The sequence below is a fragment of the Erythrolamprus reginae genome, chromosome 4, assembly GCF_031021105.1.
Source record: "Erythrolamprus reginae isolate rEryReg1 chromosome 4, rEryReg1.hap1, whole genome shotgun sequence".
Taxonomy (NCBI): domain Eukaryota; kingdom Metazoa; phylum Chordata; class Lepidosauria; order Squamata; family Dipsadidae; genus Erythrolamprus; species Erythrolamprus reginae.
In genome coordinates, this window is record NC_091953.1 from 81,550,459 (window position 1) to 81,574,313 (window position 23,855).

General features: G+C 38.9%; 1 protein-coding gene across 5 annotated transcripts in view; it reads right to left on the minus strand.

The window, feature by feature from the left end:
* Nucleotides 1–1,706: 1,706 nt before the first annotated feature.
* CDKL5 (cyclin dependent kinase like 5) overlaps nucleotides 1,707–23,855 on the minus strand; it is a 277,196-nt gene continuing 255,047 nt past the window's right edge. For 3 of the 5 annotated variants that reach the window (XM_070750753.1, XM_070750749.1, XM_070750751.1), the window contains 4 exons: nucleotides 23,594–23,690; nucleotides 21,085–21,207; nucleotides 19,671–19,790; nucleotides 7,357–8,450 (listed from right to left, as the gene is read on the minus strand). In XM_070750753.1, the coding sequence (XP_070606854.1) occupies nucleotides 8,058–8,450; nucleotides 19,671–19,790; nucleotides 21,085–21,207; nucleotides 23,594–23,690 (733 nt within the window). In that variant the 3' untranslated portion in view covers nucleotides 7,357–8,057. Of the gene's footprint in view, nucleotides 4,546–7,356; nucleotides 8,451–19,670; nucleotides 19,791–21,084; nucleotides 21,208–23,593; nucleotides 23,691–23,855 lie in introns of those variants that run through there. The other 2 variants (XM_070750754.1, XM_070750752.1) reach the window with 2 other exon arrangements.

A 23,855-nucleotide genomic window follows, 5' to 3' on the forward strand; every position in this document is an offset into this window, starting at 1 on the left:
CGCTTTGGTCGCGTTGATGGATGATCTCTGGCGGGCCCGGGACAGGGGTTTATCCTCTGTCCTGGTGCTCCTCGATCTCTCAGCGGCTTTCGATACCATCGACCATGGTATCCTTCTGCACCGGTTGGAGGGGTTGGGGGTGGGAGGCACTGTGCTTCAGTGGTTCTCCTCCTACCTCTCTGGCCGGTCGCAGTCGGTGTTAGTGGGGGGTCAGAGGTCGACTCCGAGGTCTCTCCCTTGTGGAGTACCCCAGGGGTCGGTCCTCTCCCCCTTGCTATTTAACATCTACATGAAACCGCTGGGTGAGATCATCCAAGGACATGGGGTGAGGTATCATCAATATGCCGATGATACCCAGCTTTACATCTCCACCCCATGCCCAGTCAACGAAGCGGTGGAAGTGATGTGCCGGTGCCTGGAGGCTGTTGGGGCCTGGATGGGTGTCAACAGACTCAATCTCAACCCGGATAAGACGGAGTGGCTGTGGGTTTTGCCTCCCAAGGACAATCCCATCTGTCCGTCCATTACCCTGGGGGGGGAATCATTGACCCCCTCAGAGAGGGTCTGCAACTTGGGCGTCCTCCTCGATCCACAGCTGACATTAGAGAACCACCTTTCGGCTGTGGCGAGGGGGGCGTTTGCCCAGGTTCGCCTGGTGCACCAGTTGCGGCCCTATCTGGACCGGGACTCATTACTCACAGTCACTCATGCCCTCATCACCTCGAGGTTCGACTACTGTAATGCTCTCTACATGGGGCTACCTTTGAAAAGTGTTCGGAAACTTCAGATCGTGCAGAATGCAGCTGCGAGAGCAGTCATGGGCTTACCCAGGTATGCCCATGTTTCACCATCACTCCGCAGTCTGCATTGGCTGCCGATCAGTTTCCGGTCACAATTCAAAGTGTTGGTTATGACCTTTAAAGCCCTTCATGGCACTGGACCAGAATATCTCCGAGACCGCCTTCTGCCGCACGAATCCCAGCGACCGATTCGGTCCCACAGAGTGGGCCTCCTCCGGGTCCCGTCAACTAAACAATGCCGGTTGGCGGGCCCCAGGGGAGAGCCTTCTCTGTGGCGGCACCGGCCCTCTGGAACCAACTCCCCCCGGAGATCAGAACTGCCCCTACTCTTCCTGCCTTCCGTAAACTCCTCAAAACCCACCTTTGCCGTCAGGCATGGGGAAACTAAATATCTCCCCCTGGGCACGTTGAAGTTATATATGGTATGCCTGTATGTGTGTATGTTAGTATTGGGGATTCTCTTAAACTTATAATATTTTAATTAATTGGATTGTATTGGATTGTTTTTCACTTGTTGTGAGCCGCCCCGAGTCTTCGGAGAGGGGCGGCATACAAATCCAAATAATAAATAAATAAATAAATAAATGCAACTTACATTCCCTAAATATGTCCTATTCTATTTACAGTGGACAAAAAGTAACTTCTATTATCTGAATTCAAGTCATTTCACGCTCTTTTTAGGAAATTCATCTACTGTATACAATGTAATCACTTATATTAAAATGCCTAAAATCAGAAAAGGGATCAAATGATCAGAAATGAAAGAAAACAGATGCATGGAGTGCAATAAGGACGGTAGGGATGACAATCTCACTTTTCTAGTGCAAACCTGCATTTTTATTAAAGGCATATTTTGGCAGGCCATTCAAAAATACATTGTGCTCAGTAAAAATGAAAAAATCCCCATGCTGATAAGTAAAAGTTAAACACAGAATAATTAATCCCTTTATTATTACACAAATAATAAAAATTATACAGGAATTGAAAATGGAATGCATGCCTGAAAACAATCCATTATGATGCAACTACAATATGATATTGTATGTTCCATAAAGATTTGCAGCTGGCTTATTAACATGAACCTTTTCCCAAATATTCAACATATCTGCAGTTAGTTTTAATGAAATGATTTACATAGTATTTCTACTAAAAGAAAGTGGGACAGATTTTCAGTTTGTGCATCTGAGATTCTCTAAAAATGAAATAATTAATACATAATTTTAACCTCATAAACAGAAAAGCTATTTTCATGAATGGATGCTATCATAAAGCTATAAAGGTGTTCAAAAATAATTATACTCCCAATTTTGTTCAATACATCTTATCAAGTAATTTGACATGAAAATCTAAGCGGTCCTATATTTCTAGAAACATTAATAGTGAGCCAAAGATCTTTTTCTTTCAGTTAATTATTTGGCATTTTTATATTTCCTAAAGAATTTTAAACTGAGTCATCAAACTGTATCAAGTGAATTATTTGCTACTATCACAATAATTTGTCTAAAACAGAGGTAGCAAAAGTGACAGACTTCCAATCGCCTGAGAACCAGTATCTAATGCAATTAAATATTAGAAAGTCTTCTTTGCTAAAACACATCAACGTTATGCATTCTTTTTCAACCAGGTATTCTATAATTATAATGGAATGTTTTACCACTTTCCAGGCAGAATGGATATGCTGGTTGGGAATTCTATCAACTATAGTCTAAAACAGCAGCCTCCAACCTTTTGGGCATCAGGGACCAGTTCCACAGAGAAGTTTTTCTGCAGACTGGAGGACATGTATGCTGCCTGCATCCCAGGAATGCATTTGTTTGTGAAGCCCAGTTTCTGGCATGCTGTGGCACAGTGCCGGTCCACAGATTGGGGGTTGGGTCCCCTGGTCTATCACATTTAGAAAGTGCCTAATTGTAGAAAGCTGAAATAATTCTTTCTCTGCTTTTAAAATTACTGTTGATTTATCAGGGCATTGAATTTCCACAAATAGTTACGTTTACTGCGTTTTCAGAAAAAAATGGTGAATTATGCCCATCTGTGCACTTTGCAAATAATTTTTATACAAAACTATATTTTTTATTTATTTTTAAGGAAAGTTGGAGACTTAAAACAAGAAACTCTGCTCAAAGTTGAAAGCAATTGATTCAAACTGGGACACTAGATACCTATTTATTTTCCAAGGAGAAAAAACAAGTAACGTAACAACTGAAATAAATGTAAAATGAAGGAATATCTAAGGAATGTGAAAATATGGTGAGCTGGTTTAAAGTGAATTGGAAGCACTATTCAGTGTCTGTAACAAGCACCTAGTTTTACTGGACCTTAGATTACAAAAAGAATGAAGCAAGTCTCAAAATGCTAATATCTAGGAATGGATATACTGATCAGAAAAGGAAGTTGATTTGCTAACAGCATCCTAGCCAAAGCAGGTGTTTAAAACTATTCAGTTATACATTTGGCAACAATCATCTAACAAAAATGTCTGGTTGTATAAACTTGATTATATTTATCAGTAGCAGTAGTAAAATGGTAATTTGGTAATGGTAATTTCATGAGTATCACATGGGAGTTTTATCAGTCATAAGACTATTTTGAAGTAAATACTGTAGTTTCAACATTTTTCTATTGATTTAAAAAGAAACAAAACAGTTAACTACTTTGAACAAGCATCACACTTCCTATCCCCAGCCTTTAATTCTCTAATATAAATTATGTCATGAAGTTTAAGAAACTCTACAATGCAACATTTAAAAAAAAAATATGAATGGCGGGATAAGATCTTTTATGAGAATCATAACAATGAAATAAAGAAAATATACTAGGAAATAAAGAGTCATTATCAAGTTCATTTGTCTTAGAGACAACCATTTTTATTAAAAATTATTGAATATCACTTATCAGAGGATAAAAGAATGGCTTTTGTTGCAATTTGCTACAAATTCTCATGTACAAGCCAGCTTTATGATTTTTTATGGAAGATGTGTTTTATGGAAGATGTTTTTTAAATCGAGACTCTTCTAGAATAGAAAATAATATCACAATTTAATTTATCTTTTAAAGATTGCAAATAAGGGAAATAAAATGTTTTGAAAATTACTATTTCTAAGACTTCCTTAATGAAATATAAAATATATATTTGGCACAAAGTATTTCAGTATATTTTGGAGAAAATTCACTGCATGAAAACAGGTTTCTTAATACCAAACATAACATTATTTACAGCAAACACCAAACAAACAAGTAAAAAAACAAACAAACCCTCACTGTCACATTCTTAATCAAGAATGTTTAGGCAAGTCATTTTTCCTCACTTATATCATATATGCTAAAGGATTTCCAAATAAATACTTTCAAATAAATACTTTTTCTGTCAATTTTTTTTGCAAATTTAAATTGTTTTATAAATAAGGGATTTTTAAAAACATTTATTCCTCCTATTTTGATTTTAAGATATTTTTGAAACAAAATTGAAGTGTCAATTGTAATTGAAATATGCAACATAAAAATAACAGCTGAATGTTTTTAAGGCAATGGGAAAATAGTTACCAGTGTGGATTATGAAATACTATTTCTTTCAGTGATATGATAGAGAAAAATGGGAAATAGAAAAGAGAATAAATGTGAAATAAAAATGAGTTTTGCTTTAAAAATTACATGAAATATTAAATATTTTTCTCTGCAAGGATGCAACTTACCTTAGTTTTCCAAAATTTCTATTGAAATAGAGGGAAAGCTGAACTCAGTATATCTGAGAATTTAGAAACAGAAAAATGGGAAGCCTTGTGATTTATAAAATTAAATATAAAATATGTTAAGCATGTGAAACCATTAACCCTTCTGGAATGAGTGGTAAAACTCAACCCAGGTTAAAAGGTTTTTCAGGGAATGGCAAATATATGCCCATCCCTTGGTAATTCCTTTTCCAATTTAAAATGTAATGAAAATGAGATTAAGGGATGGTAAATAATTTTGAAAAAATATTGTTTATACTAGAAAACATATGAATATGAAAAACTTCTTAATAGTGTACACAAGATTCAAAGAGTAGAATTCTACCTTCAAAAATCTGTTCAGCCATGCTTCCATACATTTCATTGGCAAAAAGAAAGTTTTGCAAAATTATTGTAAAGCTTTTTGACATTTTTAAAATCTGCTCTGAATAAATTACGTGCAAACATTTTTTGTTTTCTTTTTCTTGAAAAAAGAAAATATACAACAAACCTTCCAGGGAAGAGTGTGCAGTTATTGATATACACAACTATAATAGATTCTTTTGCTCCTTCAATACTATCATAACACAAATAACTTTAACTAGTTGTACTATTCTTATAAAAGTACAGAGAACAGCAATGTACTTACATAATTTCAGCAAAAGAAAAAAAAACCCTCACACTTAATCATAGCTGAATGCATAATAGGCTTTGCTCTTCTTATAATATTAAGAAATCTCCATTAACCAATAAGGAGGGGGTTTTTTTTGGGGGGGGGGTAGGCATCTTTGCATATTTACAAGTTTAACATATATTACAAAGCTTGAATACATAAATTAAGTATAGTGCAAGACCTTCGAAATGTTCTTTCTATTAACAGATCTGAATGTATACATTACTAAAAGTAATAATTTTCTTTATGGAACACCCAAAAAATAAAATCCACACATTCTCAAGTTTAAGCTTAAAATGGGTATCCTTACCTGAAACATCTAGTAGTACAAATAGCAATTCTCTAGTATATCTAATTTACTACTAAATGTTTTCTGTTAGACATCTATGAATCAAAAGAGTTATAAGTAGTTTTATAAATTGTGCAAATTACTAGCAAAGTAAGACGTATTACTCTGTAAATTACATAGAAGCCAAATAAAAACTATTTGCCACATTCAAACAGCATTATTTGAGTCTGGAATTCTTTTTCTGGAAAATGCAACTATGAAGCCAGAACTATTGGAAACATACATTGGAGGTGACTGTGTATTAAATTATAAAAGCTATCCTATGAATTAAACAAACATAATTGACTGCCTGAGTCACCCTGTCATAGTCTGCACTGTGTTTTCCACAGATATTACCCATGAATTTTATATATTAGTGTAATGTCTATTTTCTATACAGCAAACTAGACATCAACAATCACCACTGAAAATTTTGGATTATTTAACAGAGTAAATACTGTGTTCAAAACTTTGAAATATAACACTTAAAAAAATTATACATAAATTTACCAGTTTACATGTTTTTTATTCATCTGTGTTATCTATTACTAATAAATATTACCAATTATATACTGTCCAGATCAATTTTTATGGAGTTGATTCAATAATATATTGTATACATTTGAGAGTTAAAATGTATTGTTCTGACATTACTGTCTTCATTCTTTTTCACTGACCAACTCCATTTTGAATGGAAAATAATTTCCAAATAATTTCCTGAGTATTTTTTATAAGCAAATAAATATTAGCAAGATTTAGAAGTCCATTTTAAAAATTCCTAAGATTTGATAAGAAATTAGAAAATATCATACACACTGGATGAGTGAAACATATTCACAGAACTATTCTTATGATATGGGGGATTAAATTTCATTAGAACTGATTTTTCCCTTAAATATCAATATTATCTTTTTATAAAACCTTAGAAGCAAAATGGAAGTGCAACAGATTCTCTTACACATCTGTATTGTATCTTACTTTCTGTTTAATACTATTCCAAACAAAGTGCAGAGACCATGTTAAGTTAAACCTTACGCCATGATTTACAGTGCTGTGTCATGCCAACTTTGGTTTGCCACTGGCATCTCTTGCTGTGGCTCTTTGGTCTTCACCCTATGTATTAAATGGAAGAGCATCTGCTTTACTTTCTTGATATGAGTCAGTTTTCCTGGGTGGAAGATTGCAAACACACCAGTAGTGGGTTCTAAAACTCTTTACTATTGATCCGTGTACGACACTTTTGCGCATGTGCAAAAGCATCCCGGGTGTGTGGACTGAGCATCCTAAGAACTGGTCCAAACTGGGAGCAACCTACTATTGAAGCACACTAGATGTCTACCTCCATTATGCAAATGCTTATTTAACATTGATACAAATGGGAAAGCTATATATACATTTAGGGGAAACAACAGTATTGTTCATATTTTATGTTTTTAGCTTCTAATCTATTCCCCAGTCAAAATGTTTACAGCAAATCTTAAAACCTTTTTTTTTTACTTATGGCATTATAATGGGATGTATTCAGTGTTGTTGTTCAACTGACAGAAGGTTCTTTGAATTCTTAAAAGCTTTTATTAGCAGAAAAGGGAGGAAGGGTGGGGTTGAGAGCCACAAGGAGAAGCAAGATAGCATACTTGATTACTTTTATTGGATCATGAACCTCTCATCAGCAGAAGATCAGCAGTGGATATAGCCCATATCACTGCATCCAATATGGGAGTAAAACTCATATTGTTATACTTTAATACATATTTAGTTCCTATTTATTATTAAGTTTAATACTGCACTTAATATCACAAATGTATAAAAATATGGCATAGTGTCATAACGATACTTTAAGTGAATATCTTTAAAAAAACAATTATTTATTATATAAATATATATATATGTATATATAGTCACATACACATACGCGCACACACGGACACACACATATGTATATTTATAATAAAATATTCCTGATGTAATAAATGTTAATTTTTGTAGAAACTACTATAGCTGTTTTCACTTCATCACAACGTTCCATACAGCTCCAAATAATGTTATAACATAAAATGTGATATAACAATAAGGTATTAGATAATAAATATTACAAATATTATCAAATATGGAAGTTTTAAAAACAAATAAACTAAAACTTTAAACCATACTAAGAATACAAATGTATCACAGAAACCCTATTTAGTTTTTTTAAATTTAGGCAGCAATATCTTTTAAAAGGGCATACATCTAAATATATATATTTTTAAATTCCCCAAAGTGCCGAAATAGTTTCAGACAAATGTGCATATTAAGCTGGAATGTAAGCTGAGAGAAAAGGGCAAATAGTTTGTTCTCCCTGAATTGCACATTCTTTTGCTATTATGATGTGTGAATGGCAATTTATAAAGTTTATTTTGTTATACAATCCCTATTGATGTGTTAGTAGTAACTACACATACTCCATATTGCACTCTCTTTTGTAAAGCTGCAGATACAATCATTGCTCGAATCACTGGGATCACCATATCCCTCAATTAACCCCTGTAATATCACTTTCTTGAATACAATTACAAAGCTGTCTCCTTTAAATCATTCAGATTTGGCATTCGAGATCGGTTTGTTCGATTATATGTATGCCCATTTTGCCCACTTTTGGAAGCTATCTGATCCGAGTATGATGATGTCTCACTGGCACTTCTGTTCCCTGGGGAAACGTGCCAGCTTGGATCCATCTGGCTTGGGATCTGGAGGGCTGCTCTGCCTTTTGATTGAGATTCTTGGCGTAGGTTGTTGCTGCTGGTAGTGGAAGCTTGACTCATAGGATGAATTCGAACTTCAGAAAAAGAGGTTTTAGCTGGCTGATTTGGTAAAGGCTGGAATCGGGCTTCAGAAGGAATTGAATGGTTTGAGGAGGAGGAAGAAAGATGCAACAGCTTGCGTAAAGATTTTAGAGGCTGACTCTGAAAGACAGAAAATAGAAAATGCTGGGTGTCTCTTGTTATTTATTTCCCTCCAGCCCTTCTTCTTACTTTCCTTATCTTTGTTAAGCACTATAGTATTTTGTATATTGGCACTACACACTAAACTGTCAATTATTCAATATTGGGTTACAATCTTTAAGTGGTCATGGGCAATTGGAGTTCTTGGAATTCACTAAAAGGTAGGGGAAGTAGAGAAACTGTCAGATCCCATAGATGAGTGATCATGAACCTTTTTTACCTTGCATGCCGAAAGAGTGTGCACGCATGCTATGGTGCATCCTTGAGTGCCCACACCCAGAATTCAATGCTGGGGGAGGGCAAAACCAACTTTCCCCATTCTCCAGGAGGCCCTCTGGAGTCTGGAAATAGCCTGTTTCCCAACTTCTGATGGGCCCAGTAGGGCCCAGTTTTGCCCTCCCCAGGTTTGAAGACCCACCTCTGCTGGCAGGCTTGGGGCCGTTGAGTATTGACATTCTGCTCCGACCAAGCGTATGGTTGTAATTGAATGTATGTAGGTGATTGTTTTTACTGTTGGATTTCTTATATGTTTCTATTGTATTTATCCCGGCTTTGTAAGCCGTCCTGAGTCTATGGAGAAGGGCGGCCTAGAAATCAAAGGAAGGAAGGAAGGAAGGAAGGGAGGGAGGGAGGAAGAAAGGAAGGAAATAAAAAAAGAAAAGAAAAAAGAAAGAGAAAGAGAAAGAAAGAAAAAGAAGAAAGGAAGAAAGAAAGAAAGAAAGAAAGGAAGGAAGGAAGGAAGGAAGGAAGGAAGGAAGGAAGGAAGGAAGGAAGGAAGGAAGATCTGAAAATCTGGTCAACTTGCAGAAGCTCTATGTGCTTTACCGAGGGGACCCTGCAAGTCATGTCTGAGCAAAGTGTCAAGCACGGGGAGAGAAAATGCTGAGGTGAAACATCACCCCCCCCCAGCCGGATGCAATCTTGTGTGGCCCATCAATCACATTGAGGCCATTTTGGAGGACCCCACAAAGATGGTCGATTGGAGTAAGGAAGAAAGATAGCTGGGATGGAAGAACCAAAGGCATCACCCTTACTCAAGGTGGCATACAGCTAGGCTAGAAATGTGAGCTAGAAAGCCTGTGGGACCAGGAGGTACAGGGAAGAGATAGTCCCCTTGAAGAGTTCCCTACCCCAGGGGAAGTGAGAGCCATTTAAGCCATTAACCACCTTCTTGCTATGACCATCTGCCTGTCTCAAGTGCCGGAAGGAAGGGCATCACACAGCTGAATGCCGCTCAAAAATCTGAGCACCTATCAAGTGGAAAGCCTGCGAAAAACACCCCCACAGGAAAGATACTGCATTGAGAAGTGGAGAAGCCGTGGAGTTTTGACCCTTCACATAACTGAGAGAGGGAACTCCGGCCTCAGCAGGAGAGAACCCAGGCCTGTTTGAAAGCGACCCTGAAGACGATCCACTGGTAAGTGAACCAATCAAACCAGTCACACTGCCCCTAAGATTATTAATCTCCAGTCGGAAAAAAAGAGTAAAGCTCTTAGCCCACCTGGACTCACAGTTTTCCCGGTGCTTAATATGACGCACCCTGGTGGGGAAATTGGGCATCCATCTACGGAAGCTAAAGACCCCATTGCCAATGAGATGGATCAGTTGCAGAGGGGAGCCAGCCACCTTTGCCACAGAGCCCTTGGAAATACCCATGGGGACCCAGGATGAGAGACTCGTGTAGAAGCTGGGGACCAGATGACTGAAGGAAGAGACTGGGAAAATTTTAAATAAAGAAACAAGTATGGCTGAGAGGGCTGAGCCAGCTCAGGGAGCTCCCTGGGAATACAAGGAGGGCTCTGATGAGCTCCCCCCCCCATTGCCCCACTGCCCCACAGACTGTACCCCTAAGATTCTCCCAGGGACCAAGCTACTGAAACCCAAAATGTACAGCATGTCCTCCAGGAAACTCAAGGAATTGCAAGCTTTCATAGATAAAAATCTGGCTAGGGGCTTCATCCAACCAATACAACCCAAAATCGGAGCACTAGTATTGTTCTGAGAGAAGAAGGATGGGTCTTTGCGCTTATGCATGGACTATAGAAATTTGAATGCTGTAAGCGAGGAGAATGTGTATCCTCCTCATGAAAGATATGTTAGCTTACCTCTCCCAAGGAAAACATCTTTTCAAAACTGCACTTGAGCAAAGCCTACTAGAGCAGTGGTCTCAACCTGGGTGTCAGGACCCCTTTGGGGGTTGAACAATCGTTTCACAAATTTCCCAGGTGTTAAAAACTAATGCTTCTATTCTGGTGCCTTGGAACATATTTTTACAATCCGACCAATCAGGCGTTTACCAGGGGGTGTCCCACTGACCTTCCTGCCAATCAGCCTAAAGCTGTGTTGGGAGAATTAGCGCTAGACTTCTGGTTGGGGGGGTCACCACAACATGAGGAACTGTATTAAGGGGTTGCTGTACTTAGTCAGAATTAGGGAAGGGGGTGAATGGAATACAGCTTTTAACATACCCTTAAGGGGTTTCCAGTTTAAAGTTCTCCCATTTGAACTCTAGAGTACTCTGTAAGTATTCATGCAACTAATAAACAAGGTGCATAAGCACCTATACAATAGAATTCTGATGTACTTAAATGGCATTCTAATATACACTCAAACTAAAGCAGAGCACATAAAGCTTGTCCAGACAGTCCTGAATAAACTTTGTGCCACAAAGCTTTACGCAAAACTGTCCAAATGTGAGTTCCACTAGAATAAAATAGACTACCTTGGGTATAGGATCTCCCATAAGGGTGTGGAGATGGACGCAGAAAAAGTATGAGTGATGACTGAGTGGGCCCCTCCCCGCATGTGCAAGCAACTGCAAAGCTTCCTAGGATTTGCCAACTTCTATTGCCAATTTATTCTGGCATCCATGCAAAGGGGGAGACAAACCAAAAATTGAAGCAGCCTCTGAGTTGGACAATGGAATGCCAAGTGGCATTTGAAAAAGTGAAACGGTTGTTTTCAGCCAAGCCAGTGCTAAAGCACCCAGGTCCAGAAAAATCTTTTATCATACAGACAGATGCTAGCAATATTGCCGTCAGGGCTATCCTACTCCAAGATAATGAGCAGGACCAATTACAACCCTGTGCATATACAATGTTACCTCTATCTAAGAACACCCTCTACTTATGAACTTTTCTAGATAAGAACCGGGTGTTCAAGATTTTTTTGCCTCTTCTCAAGAACCATTTTCCACTTACAAACCTGAGTCTCTGAAACTGTAACTGGAAAAGGCAGGGAGAAGCCTCCATGGGGCCTCTCTAGGAATCTCCTGGGAGGAAACAGGACCAGAAAAGGCAGGGAGAAGCCTCTGTGGGAATCTCTAGGGCTGGAAAAGGCGGGGAGAAGCCTCCATGGGGCCTCTCTAGGAATCTCCTGGGAGGAAACAGGACCGGAAAAGGCAGGGAGAAGCCTCTGTGGGAATCTCTAGGGCTGGAAAAGGTGGGGAGAAGCCTCCATGGGGTCTCTCTAGGAATCTCCTGGGAGGAAATAGGGCCTTCAGCCTCCTTGTGGTTTCCCCAATCACATGCATTATTTGCTTTTACATTGATTCCTATGGGAAAAATTGCTTCTTGTTACAAACTTTTCTACTTAAGAACCTGGTCATGGAGCAAATTAAGTTTGTAAGTAGAGGTACCACTGTACTTCTAAAAATTAACAGACACAGAACAGTATTTCATTTCAGCCTATTAAAACCCAAAATTACCTCTCCACTGAGGCCACCAGCAGACATCCCACCTACCCCTATCATGATTGAGGGGGAGCAGCACTTCAAAATTAAGGAAATTCTGGAGTCATATACATACTATAGCTTCACACAATATTTAGTTGCTTGGAAACATTCCCCTCCCTCTCAAAATGAGCGGTTAAAAAAATATGTTAGGGCCCCCAACTTGCCGAGAAGATTTCACTCAGAGTATTCTGACAAGCCCAATTAACTGACTGTTTTATTTTCTCTTTGTGCTCATTTTCCAGGTGGATTTCTCCTATTTCTAGGGAGGCAACATGTCAGAGCCCATAGATCCCTACAGATACACTGCCATTCTAGTGGGGAGGGGGCCTGGGTGTAGTCTTTAGTTTGTAGCCTTCTCCCCACTTCCATGCATATGTAACCTGTACTTTGATTACTTTCTTGGGAATGTGAGTGGGGAGGGACATCTGTTTTGTCTCAGTTATAAAGCCTCCAGGAAGCCTGGGAACAACTTCTTATCACCTTTACATCTGATTGGCTTATTCAACATTGGATTGAGGGGAAGGGTTTCTAACTGCTTTATCATAACTGAATTGCCCAGGAAACTATAGATCCTGCTTCCTTTGTCCTGCAATCCCTTTCCTTCAATAAAAGTTTCCTTTTGAAATTTTAATGGTTTTAAGAGTTTTACTTCCTTGAACAGAGAGGAGAGACAGACCCTTACAGAAACTACAAATAATAACAGATATGATTGGTTTCTAGAAGTATAGGTACAGTTGTCAAAAAGGGGGGGGGTAGCCTCTGGGTAACATGAGTCCCACAGTTGGGTCTCAACTTGGGTAGGAAGAGGATATGCATTTGCTTTCTGGTTTAGAAAATTGTTAAAAAACAAAAAGAACCTTAATTCTCCCAATCGTAATTTGCAACTTCTAAAAAGCTTTTTTTATCACAAATTCTGTGTTCTACCTATTTTGGGATGGAATCTCTTGCCTACCATATAAAGTCTGATAGGTCCCTTGGGCGGATGAAAGTTGCAAATTACAATCTAGCATTGCCTGATATACCAAGTGCCTATTAAAAAGATACTAAGTCATGTTAAAGTTGAGTTGGCTTAGAAATTTAAGAGGGTTTGTATAGCAGTTAGTTTATGTCAGTGGTTACTGAACTGTTTCATTTAATTACTATTCATTGTGAGGGGTAAGTCTGTCTGGCTTCCCCAGTCTCTAGCACTACTCATTGTAAGACCCTGTGTCCAAACGCCATCTCAGCAGACACAAAAATGTCCATCTTGTAGTGGTGGACAAAAGGGATCGGAGATGACCAGGTCATCTCTGCCCAGCAGACCTCTTCAATGGACACTTGAGTGGACTACACTGCCATCATTGCAGTACTACATGCTGAGTATGCAGTCACCCTGGTCAGTCATGGCAAGAACTGCTGCTCATAAACCATCGCACTATGTAGCCAACACTCCACGGGGCGGAGACGTCTTTTGTCCCAAGGAAGTGAGTTGAAATGAGAGAAATATTGCCTCTGTTCTGTGCAAAGTGGAAGTATGCTTGAGGTGGATCTTCAGCATGCTCTGGACATCAAGCTTGTCTCTCTAAATGATGCAAAGGATTGGGGCAAAAACTGGGAAAGACAAGTTCCTGGGCTCTGTGAAAATAAGAATTTATTTTTCAGACAAATTTGGGTTCTAAATAGAGAACTACTCGATCAGGATGAAATATGCAGAGATCCCTCATGACCGACAAGGCAGGAAGTTCCTCCGGGTAAATATGATCGCCACTAGGAATTCTACCTTGCAGGTAAGCTGGCGAAGTGAACTGGTCCTTAAGAGTTCATAGGGGGCACCTGTCAGCAAACGTGGAATTTTTGAGAGGTCCCAGGATGGGTACTGATGGACCACAGGGGGACACAAATTTACCACCCCTTTCAGGAACCTGCACAACAAGGGATGAAGAGACAGAGTCCAGAGAATGGCAGGACAAAACAGTAGACAGGGCTGCCCACCTGGAGTTGAAGCATGTTGGGGGAAAGGCTCTTAGCAAGCCCTGCTGCAAGAATTCAGGTACACTGACGATGGATAAGACAACAGAGGAATACCCACCTGCAAAGACCAGAAGCATGTCTTCCAGGTGGCTAAATAAATTCTTTCAGTGGACAGCCTCCTGGAGGCCATGAAATTCTGTCTGACATCTTCCAGAACCCAGTGATGCCTCAGAGAGCACCGTACAAGCACCAGGTGGTCAGGTGGTATTACCATGGATCCAGGTACACCACTGACCCCTGGGAAAGCAATGACTCTGTCAGCAAGATCCTCCATGGCAGGTGGATTGAGAGAGCCTTGAGATCTGCAACCAGGTCCTCCTGGGCCAATGGGGGATGAGGGGCAATACTCGACCCTCTCCTCCAAGATCTTGCAGATCAGGTTTGAGTTGCTTGAATGCCAGGAAGACTATTCACAGTTCCAGCTTGTTGATGTTGAACTGGGCCTTCACTGGAGACAAGGTGTCTTGAGCTACAACTGACAGTGCATAGGACCCCCAACCATATGCACTAGCATTTGTGGTGATGATGACTCTGCAAGGCTCCAGGAAGCAGCAACCCTTCGTGATGTCTGACAAAGACCACCAATGGAGTGAGTGTCAGACGGCTGCTGGGACCCTGACCCTGGATGCCAGTGTGCTGCATCCTGAATGCTGAAAGGGCAAGAGAAACCATTGCAAGTCCCTTGTGCAGGTAAACCCACTGGGTGATATGAATGGAGGATATCATCATTTTGCCCAGGAGCAAGGACAACAATTTCAGGGGAACCTTTTAGGGGCAAGAACTTGCTGAATGAGTTCAGATAGACTGTCCCTGTGCCCCTGGGAAAGGTACATCCTGAACTCCAGAGAATTGATAATTACTCCCAGATGAGTTAGCCTGGTGGTGGGCAACAGGTGGCTCTTCTCTAAATTCACTGAGAACTTGTGGTGTCTGAGAGTGTTAACTGTTACCTGGACATCCTGAATCACCTGGTGCAGGGACAAGGATTGAATGAGGATATTGTCCAGGTAACACTGGACCAGACACATACAGGAATTGGCACGGCCAGCACTGCCAGCACCTTGGTGAATACCTTCGGCACTGATGAGAGGCCAAATAGGAGTGTCCTATTTTCATAATGGAAGCCTGCATAGCAAAAAGGTAAAAACCTTTGGTGGGAGGGCCGAATTGGTACATGCAGTTATGCTTCAGTGAGATCAAAGTGAGGTCCCCCTTCCAAATGCCACTCACAAGTGTGTGCATCTTAAATATCTTATATACAATGTAATTGTTTTCAGATCAAGAATTGCTCTCCACCCACCCGAGGATTTGGGGACTACGAACAAGATGGAATAGAACCCCTGCTCCTGCTGGTCCTCAGGCACCCACCGAATGGCTTGAATTTCCAGCAGCTGCTGGATGGCAACCTCCATGAGGACTCGTTTTTCAGGATTGGAAGACACAGGGCATCGAAGGAAAAACCTCAGGGGGTGGAGAGGAATTCTAGGGAGTCCCTAACCCATGCATCAGATGTTATTTTTTCCCATCACCTGGCGAATAGGGCCAGGACAACTTATTTAGGACTTGCTGTGTTCTTAAGTCTAAAACAAGGAGATGCTCCTGGAGCTGGTGGAGCCATCTCAGCAAAGTGCAGCAGAAAAAGGAGGCTGTGACAGCCCAGGCGGCCACCTGGTAGAATTTCTGAAGTGCCTGCTCTATCCTGCGGTCCTCTGGTTGCAGCAGTTCCTCCAAGTGATCTGGCATGTGATTGGAAGAATAGAATGCCAGCACTGGGCCAGCCACTGGGGGCACAGGAAGATGTTGCGCCAAATGTGTTACAACATTAAAATATCTTTTGTACAGAGAATTAGGCAAGGGCCCTGAAGCGGGGAACTGCCATTGTCGCAGGACAGCCTCGACAAAGAGAGCAGGGGCCGGGATGACCTCAGCCTGTGAGGTAGCCTCCTCAAATAAGGGATCTACTGAGAGACTATCCTTTGCGAGTCAGAGAAACAGGAGGCTAGGTTGGCCGCATTCTTTGCTTTGAATAAAAGTGATTTTAAAAAGCCTGGGTGGAATAGGCCTGGGGAAACCAGAGGATCAGGGGCGAGGCCTTTGTCCTCCAAAAGGTCCAGATCTACTTGGCCTTCCTCAATGTCTGACTGAGATGCTAAAGATAGTTGAGGATAGTCCTGATAATATGTGTCATGAATGGTTCTAGTTCCGCAATGTGATATGGAACCTGGCCTGGTATCCCGCTTGCTACTGTGCTTGCATGAAAAGGTCTAGCAAGTTGTCTCATGCCTGCCTTAATGCCTTCTTTTATAGCTGTGTTAATCATGTTTTGGACATCAGGGTGTTCAAATTGTGGCCATGGAGATGGAGCTCTGAGTCCAGCAGCCGTGGGTGTAAGGGTTATGGATGGGAGGGGGCCCCCAGCCTGAGGGACCTCCCAGATATAATTGTCCTCAATGCTTAAATCTGGATTGTCCAGAGACATTGACTCCAAAGGATGCCATGAGGCCACCTGCAGTTGGATGGTACTGGGACCTTCAAGGGCCCCTAAGGCAAACACGGGCTGACCAGTATCTTGTGGCCCTGCACTAGATTTAGTGCAAACATGGTATGTTTGTGTGTATGATTGCTTTTAATAATGGGGTTTTTAGTGTTTTTTAAATTATTAGATTTGTTTTTACATTGTCTTTATTATTGCTGTGAGCTGCCTCGAGCCTGCAGAGAGGGGCGGCATACAAATCTAATAAACAAACAAATAAATAAATAAATAATAAACAAACAAACAAATAAATCATCTCTATGACTTTAACCTGATGGCTTTCATCTTTCTGGGCCGCCTTTGAGAGTTTGAGCCATTCAGATGGTGGGAGAGGCTGCCTATGAGATGACCATTCTCTGTGGAAGGAGGGCCTGGCTATTCTGGAACTGGAGTCATTGGGAATGGGAGCCATCCTTTCCTTATGCTTGGCCTTATATTGGCCTTTGTCATGCTTGCCAGCATTATCAGCCATGCACAAGTGCTAAGCTGAAGGTAGAGCACTGTCCACTTAGGAAGCAACACATTCAACTTTGTACAGAACAAAGTATTCAATGAGAATATTTCATTCATTCAGATCTAGGATGTGTTATTTGAGTGTTCCCTTTATTTTTTTGAGCAATGTGTGTGTGCATTTATCTGTCTGTCTGTCTATAAATGAAGAGGCAACAGCCATTGCGATCTCCGGAATGTTTAAAATTTATTAAAAACTACTAAAATTAACTAAGCTTTCGTTAGTCCTCTACTAACGACGTCAGAGTGTTAAAATCCCCATTGAAGACAGTTGATTTTATATAATGCTGCTCAATTTGCTCATTGCCCAAGTCACAGGCCCACACCCTTCCTTCCCTCCTGTAATTAGCTTAGTTGTTGCTAGCTTAGTCATGTAGACAGGTGGAATTGCTGTTCTTTCTTTATCTTTTGTGTATTGCCCCTTTCTCACCCCAGGGGGTAGTATCAGACTGCTAGTTTATGCTTGTGCACACTGTTTTTTAATCGTTTAGCCTTTTCTAGCTAGTGGCTAGAGCTGAAGCCTGTTGCTGCATTTGACCCAGCGATAGTAGAATAGAATGACAATCAGCTGGGGAGAAACTCACAATTTGCAATTCTTGATGACTATTTTGAGTTTACCTCAAGAATGGGAACTGAACACACCTGTCCTTTCTTGCCTGAGGACAGAGTCAAAGTGGAGAAGTTGTGGCAGGAGGACTAAAATAAACAATTTGACAATCCTCATTGTCTGAAAGGATGGTGTCATTCCATTCTTGGAGGTTAGCTCCACCCACTATGGAGAATATTCTTTGGAGATAATTATTCCCAATTTAAAAACTATAGATAGTCCTTGATATTCTTACCATAATTGAATCCGGAATATAAATCACTGCATTTGATGCAATGAAAATCACCTGAAGTAATCTTCTTTTCACTGTAATCATTTAAATGAATGTGACAGTTGCTATGCAAGCCTATTTATGTGAAGGGTTTTGCCAGAAACTGACAAAAAACATTGCAAATCCAAGTTCTTGACTGCAAACTGCAAACAATGACATATGGTCTTGTAACTGTAGTGTGTATATATGAGGGCTGAGGGTGTAAAGTCTATGGCAATTACAAATTTGTACAGTCACAAAATGATTGGCTGTTAAATAAGGATTATTTTCATTGGTTTATATAGTGCAGGATCCAATCTGGATTGGTCACCAGGACAAGAGATTTAGTCTTCAGAGCTTTCGGATTCATGTTGGAGCCAATCCTCAGGGAACTTCTCTTAGAGAAGTGTTTTGGGCTATTTTCTGTGTAGTATTTACGTGGTGTCCGATTGTTGTGGCTTGGGGTGCTGCTGACTAACTATTAAGTAGTTGGTTGTTGTTTTCTGGTGCTGTTAAGCTTTCGCCTCCTAAGTACTCGATAAGCTGGTGGTAAATCAGCATTCCCGTTGACTGATAAGAGGCCTATTTCCCAGACTTCAATCACTTCCCTAGCTGTTTTTGTCTCTGCTCATCCAACAATCTTATTTGCAAAACTGAATGTATGTCCTTGTTCATTGCAATGTTGTTTATGTAGTAGTTGTATTGTAGCTGGTATACTGACTGTGAACACATTCTGTTAAAAGTTAAAAAGTTGATTTTAACCTTTCAGCTTTAAATGGATTGACATTAAATAACCTGAAGGCTTACCTTCAGCCACACAAACCTTTCTGAACATTAACATCTCCAACCTACTCATTTGTTCTCTGCTGTGAACAGTCTGATTACTGCATATCACTAACAATATGTATTTTCAACTGGCTCTGTATTTTTAGAATAAATTACTCAGAGATGTACATTCAGCACACAGCTCAAGGACTTAAAATGTCCTGCAGCAAAATGTCTGTCTTCGCTGATTTTTATTATTACTTTTTATTGCCAAATTTGTTGTGTTTTGCAAGCTACCTTGACTGAAATACTTGTAAGTAAATAAACAATTTGAGCATATGGTTGGAACAATATTTTGTTGTAGCTCAAGAAAAAGTGAGCGACAATTCTTATTTATGAACTGTATATTGAACATAAGGCAGATGATAATTCTATCTGCTCCATTTTATATATATTAATGGCTAGATGGTTACATTACTCGGGCAAAACGTATCTCACAGGATTATTAAAGATGCAACACTGAATTGCTTCTTTTGCCAATCTGATAAAAGCAGCAAGACTCTGTTGGCACTGCTGATAAAATCTTTTAAACTGATGTATTTAAAAATTCCAATGTAGTTCTAGGTTAATGAACTAATAATCAAGCAGCACTTGTGATGATTTCAGTTTGAGATCCCAAGAATAAAAGTTCAAAACTACTTTGTTTTGTAACTTAGAACAACTATTCACCTGCCAAATGACTTAAAATGAAATGAAGCAATATTTAAACTTACATGTCCTTGGATTTCTGTCATCTTTTCAGAATGCCAGTCCTTCTGCCTGCTGCCTGGATGATTAGATGTGCGAATAGCTTTTTGTATTGCCAAAAGATCCTGATTTTCGCTTCCAGGCATCTGTAACATGGAACAATATCTATTCATTAATTCCTGGGAACAAAAAATTAAAAGTTATGTCTTGTCTCCCACTTCTCCCTGCTTCTCAGATCAAAGCAATGCAAGTGAACCCATTATTGCTATGCCCTTTTAAGATCTCCATATTAATAATATATTTGTAGATGCCATGCATATTTCTATAACCTCCACCCTTAAGGCATTCACATGCGGTTAGTTAAATATTGCAAAAGAGAGAGGGAGCAGTTAAGTGCAGTGCTCTATTTCACCCTCATTTTCATGACATTCCATATTGCTTTTAAAATCATGAGCCATTTCCACAAAAACTATGGGTTTTTGCTAAGGAAGAAATATAAACAATCCTCAATTAATTTTGATGTACTTTTATAGGAAAGAATATTTTCCCTTATGAAAGAAATAAGATTTAGCTTAAAAAGGTACGCTTACTAATCAGAGAAACTGCTAAATAGTGCAACATGTCAGCTTCAGAGAAAAGCTTTGGCTGAATGTATCTTTAGAACAGTTTAGTCATCTAACAGTGAGTAGGAAATTACTGGCGAAGACTCCTTTCTCAGCAAATAAAATTTAGAATTAAAAATTGTTAATCCATTAAATAGAATGGAATAGAATAGAATAGAATTTTATTGGCCAAGTGTGATTGGACACACAAAGAATTTGTCTTGCTGCATATGTTCTCAGCGTACATAAAAGAGGATACATTTGTCAAGAGGGATGACAATATAAATATAGAGGGATTATCTTTTATTTTGTCAACAACATAATAAGATAATTGAATATAAAAAAAAAAAGCTTTCCAAAGTGTTCTATATCCAATGAAATTCAACCATGGTTATTACCTTGTGTGTTCCTTTTATTTAGGTAAAGTAAAGTAGCAAGGTTTATAAATAAAAATATTCTAATTGAAAAATAATTGCACATTATATCCATGCTGATTATAAATGATACTGTCTTGTATGCTTTATTAGATGTTTATTTCTAATTCTGATGATAAAATTATTCATAATGTTGCATTTCCTTGAAATTTGGAGGAAAAAACTTCCAGGTTTCCTGAATTTGTGGAATTGGCTCAGGATACTAAATTTGTGTGAAGTGTATGATTCCCTTAGAAAAATATCTATCTATCTGTCTGTCTATCTCTCTGTCTATCTATCTGTCTGTTGGTCTATCTGTCTTGTGTTTTATACACACACACCCACATACACACGCTATAGTGGTAAGTAAAAGAGATGTACTCTAGCAAGTTTTTTCAGTGCTACCGTTTTTAAAAAGTTAATACCATAGGTAGAGTGACTACGGGATTCTTTTTCAAAGAAGAGCTATGCTTTAAATGATTCTTTGAAATAAAAAGAGGAAAGAGAGATTTCTTGATGCTTGGATTCTCCATCTTGGTAGATTCTATCTGCAATATAAGATACAAAAACGAATTGCACAATAATTCTAATTCAGGAGAGTTACCCATATGTCTTATTTGTTGAATTATATACAAAAGCTTCAATGATCATAGATTTTTAATCTAACTTTTATAATTATATCAAGATAAGACTAATTCCCCTGTTGAATAAAAAAGCCTGTCGAATTTTTTTTTAACTGCCCATGCAATATGTTTTAAGAATGTGCCTATCAAATGTATATATTTAGTAAGTTTAGAATACATTACTTTGTGTGGTTAAAGTTTTGCATATGAATTATGGACTATAACTATTATCAAAATAGTCCAAAATTTCAAAAACAAAGGTCAATTAAGTATATATGTATCATTTTACTTATGCAACATACGTTTTGCATAATTTTTGTTAAAGGTTCAGCAAACCTGGAGAGAAACAGAAAAAAACCCACACATACATGCAATTAAAAAAAATATGTGGGTTAATAAAACCAATCTCTCAATAGAAATGAAAACCTAAAGCTATGTTTTTCAAGAGGTTAATTAGATAATAAGACATTAAATAGATGTGTCTTACTTAGGAATAAACACAAAGAATTTGTATGCAGTATGCAGTAACTAAATTATGTAGGAACAAAACTAAGGAATCCTTAAATGATTTATCTACTGACAATAAAAAATTCTGATGGACTTCAACTCTAATTTCCAAGTCTTCACTGTAAATCAATATATTGATTAGATAAAAATTAGATAAATTGATTAGATAAAAACTATTATTCTGCTTAGTACAGTACAGTACTTGGCTCTTATTTACTTATTATTTATCTATATCAATTTATAGGGACACCCATCTGATATTAACAATTCCTTCCTACCCCCTTCATGGATGGAGAAAAGGAAGTAATATTAACATGAAGTAAACTGGTGGAAAGATCATACAAAAGTTTTCATTTTTAAAGGATAGATAATAATTGCAGCAAACCAATTTTCAAGGACAGAGTCTTCTTGTTTCAAGGGCATAATACTTATTATTAAATTCATTCAAAATCCCAAAACTTTTCAGAATTTTATTCATAGCTACAGCATGACATTTTTGTTTCTTAATTTTTTTATGACTGGGTGGCTGTGGGTCCTTCCTCTTAAAAACGCTTCCATCTTTCCGTCTTTGGTCTTGGGGGGAGAAACAATTCATGCCCTCATCACCTGTCGTCTTGACTATTGCAATGTGCTCTACATGGGGCTACCTTTGAAGAATGTTCAGAGACTTCAGCTGGTGCAAAATGCAGTGGCGCGTGCAACAATGAGTATACCCTAGATATGCCCGTGTTACTCCATCTCTACGCAAGCTGCATTGGTTGCCAATTCAAGGTGTAGGTTATCATTTTTAAAGCCCTAAATGGCTCAGGGCCAGGCTATTTACGGGACCGCCTTCTCCCTCATACCTCATTGCTGCCAGTAAGGGCCCATAGAGTCAGCCTTCTCCAGGTCCCGTCTGCCAAACAATGTCAGTTGGTGGGACCTCGGGGAAGAGCCTTCTCTGTGGTGGCTCCAACCCTATGGAATCAACTGCCCTCAGAGATCTCCTCCCTACCGATCTTCTGGAAAGCCGTTAAGACCTGGCTTTTCTGGCAGGCCTGGAATTAGACTGACTGCTCTGTTTGTTTAAAGAAATTATTTATCGTGACTACTGATTTTATTATGTATTTGTTAATGTATTTTAATATTATTGTATTTATCGCATTTGTTAGCTGCTCTGAGTCCACTTTGGAATGAATGGCATTTAAATACAATAACTAACTAACTAATTAACTAACTAAATCAGCTTCTCTTGGAAATACAACTTTTTCCTGATGGAGCCAAGAACTAGCAGGCCTACAGAGATAGCTATTAAACAAGAACCCTCTCTAACTTAAAGAGCAGTAGAATCCTTCTCTAGGCTGTAGTAAATGGTAACATTATTACTAACAAATGACAGCAGTCAGTAGGCTGCACAGACAGGTGAAATGGGGAAAAAATGGCAAACACTTCCTCTACAACCACAAAGGGTTTTAACACAACAATCAGCCCCATGCTCTCCCAATTTGGCACTACAAAATTGTCAGAACCTACTTCCTATCTGCCTGGGAATGCCTCACAAACTCTGATTTGGCTTCTAGTTATTTATTTTTATTTAATTTTATTTATGGGTCACAGAAATGCATTCCTCACGTTAGGAGCTCAGCAAGTAGGATTGTCCAGAAATGTCACAATAATCTTCAAATCCTTTGTATTTGCCAATAAACTTGTTTATTGAAATACAATAAACAAGTACTTCAATAAACAAGTAGTTCTAAAGTGGTCTAAATAAGCAAGTAGACTAAAGTGGTCAAGCAAAATGTTACAGAAAACATGAGCTACTTACTGACTGAGATTTCTTCTTTTTCTTTTTTATTGCCCTGAAAAAACTTTGTTTTTCTTTTTCCTTTAGTTGTTCAGAATGAGCATCTTCAGGACTTTTCCTTAATGTGGAGAAAAATATATATATATCCATATATAGAGAGATATAATAAATTTTAGCATAATGAATTACATACTGCACAATCTTAGAAATGTAATATTTTCAAAAGAATATGCATGAAAAATCTCCTCCCCATCAACAGTGGGACATTAAACTGGGAACTTCT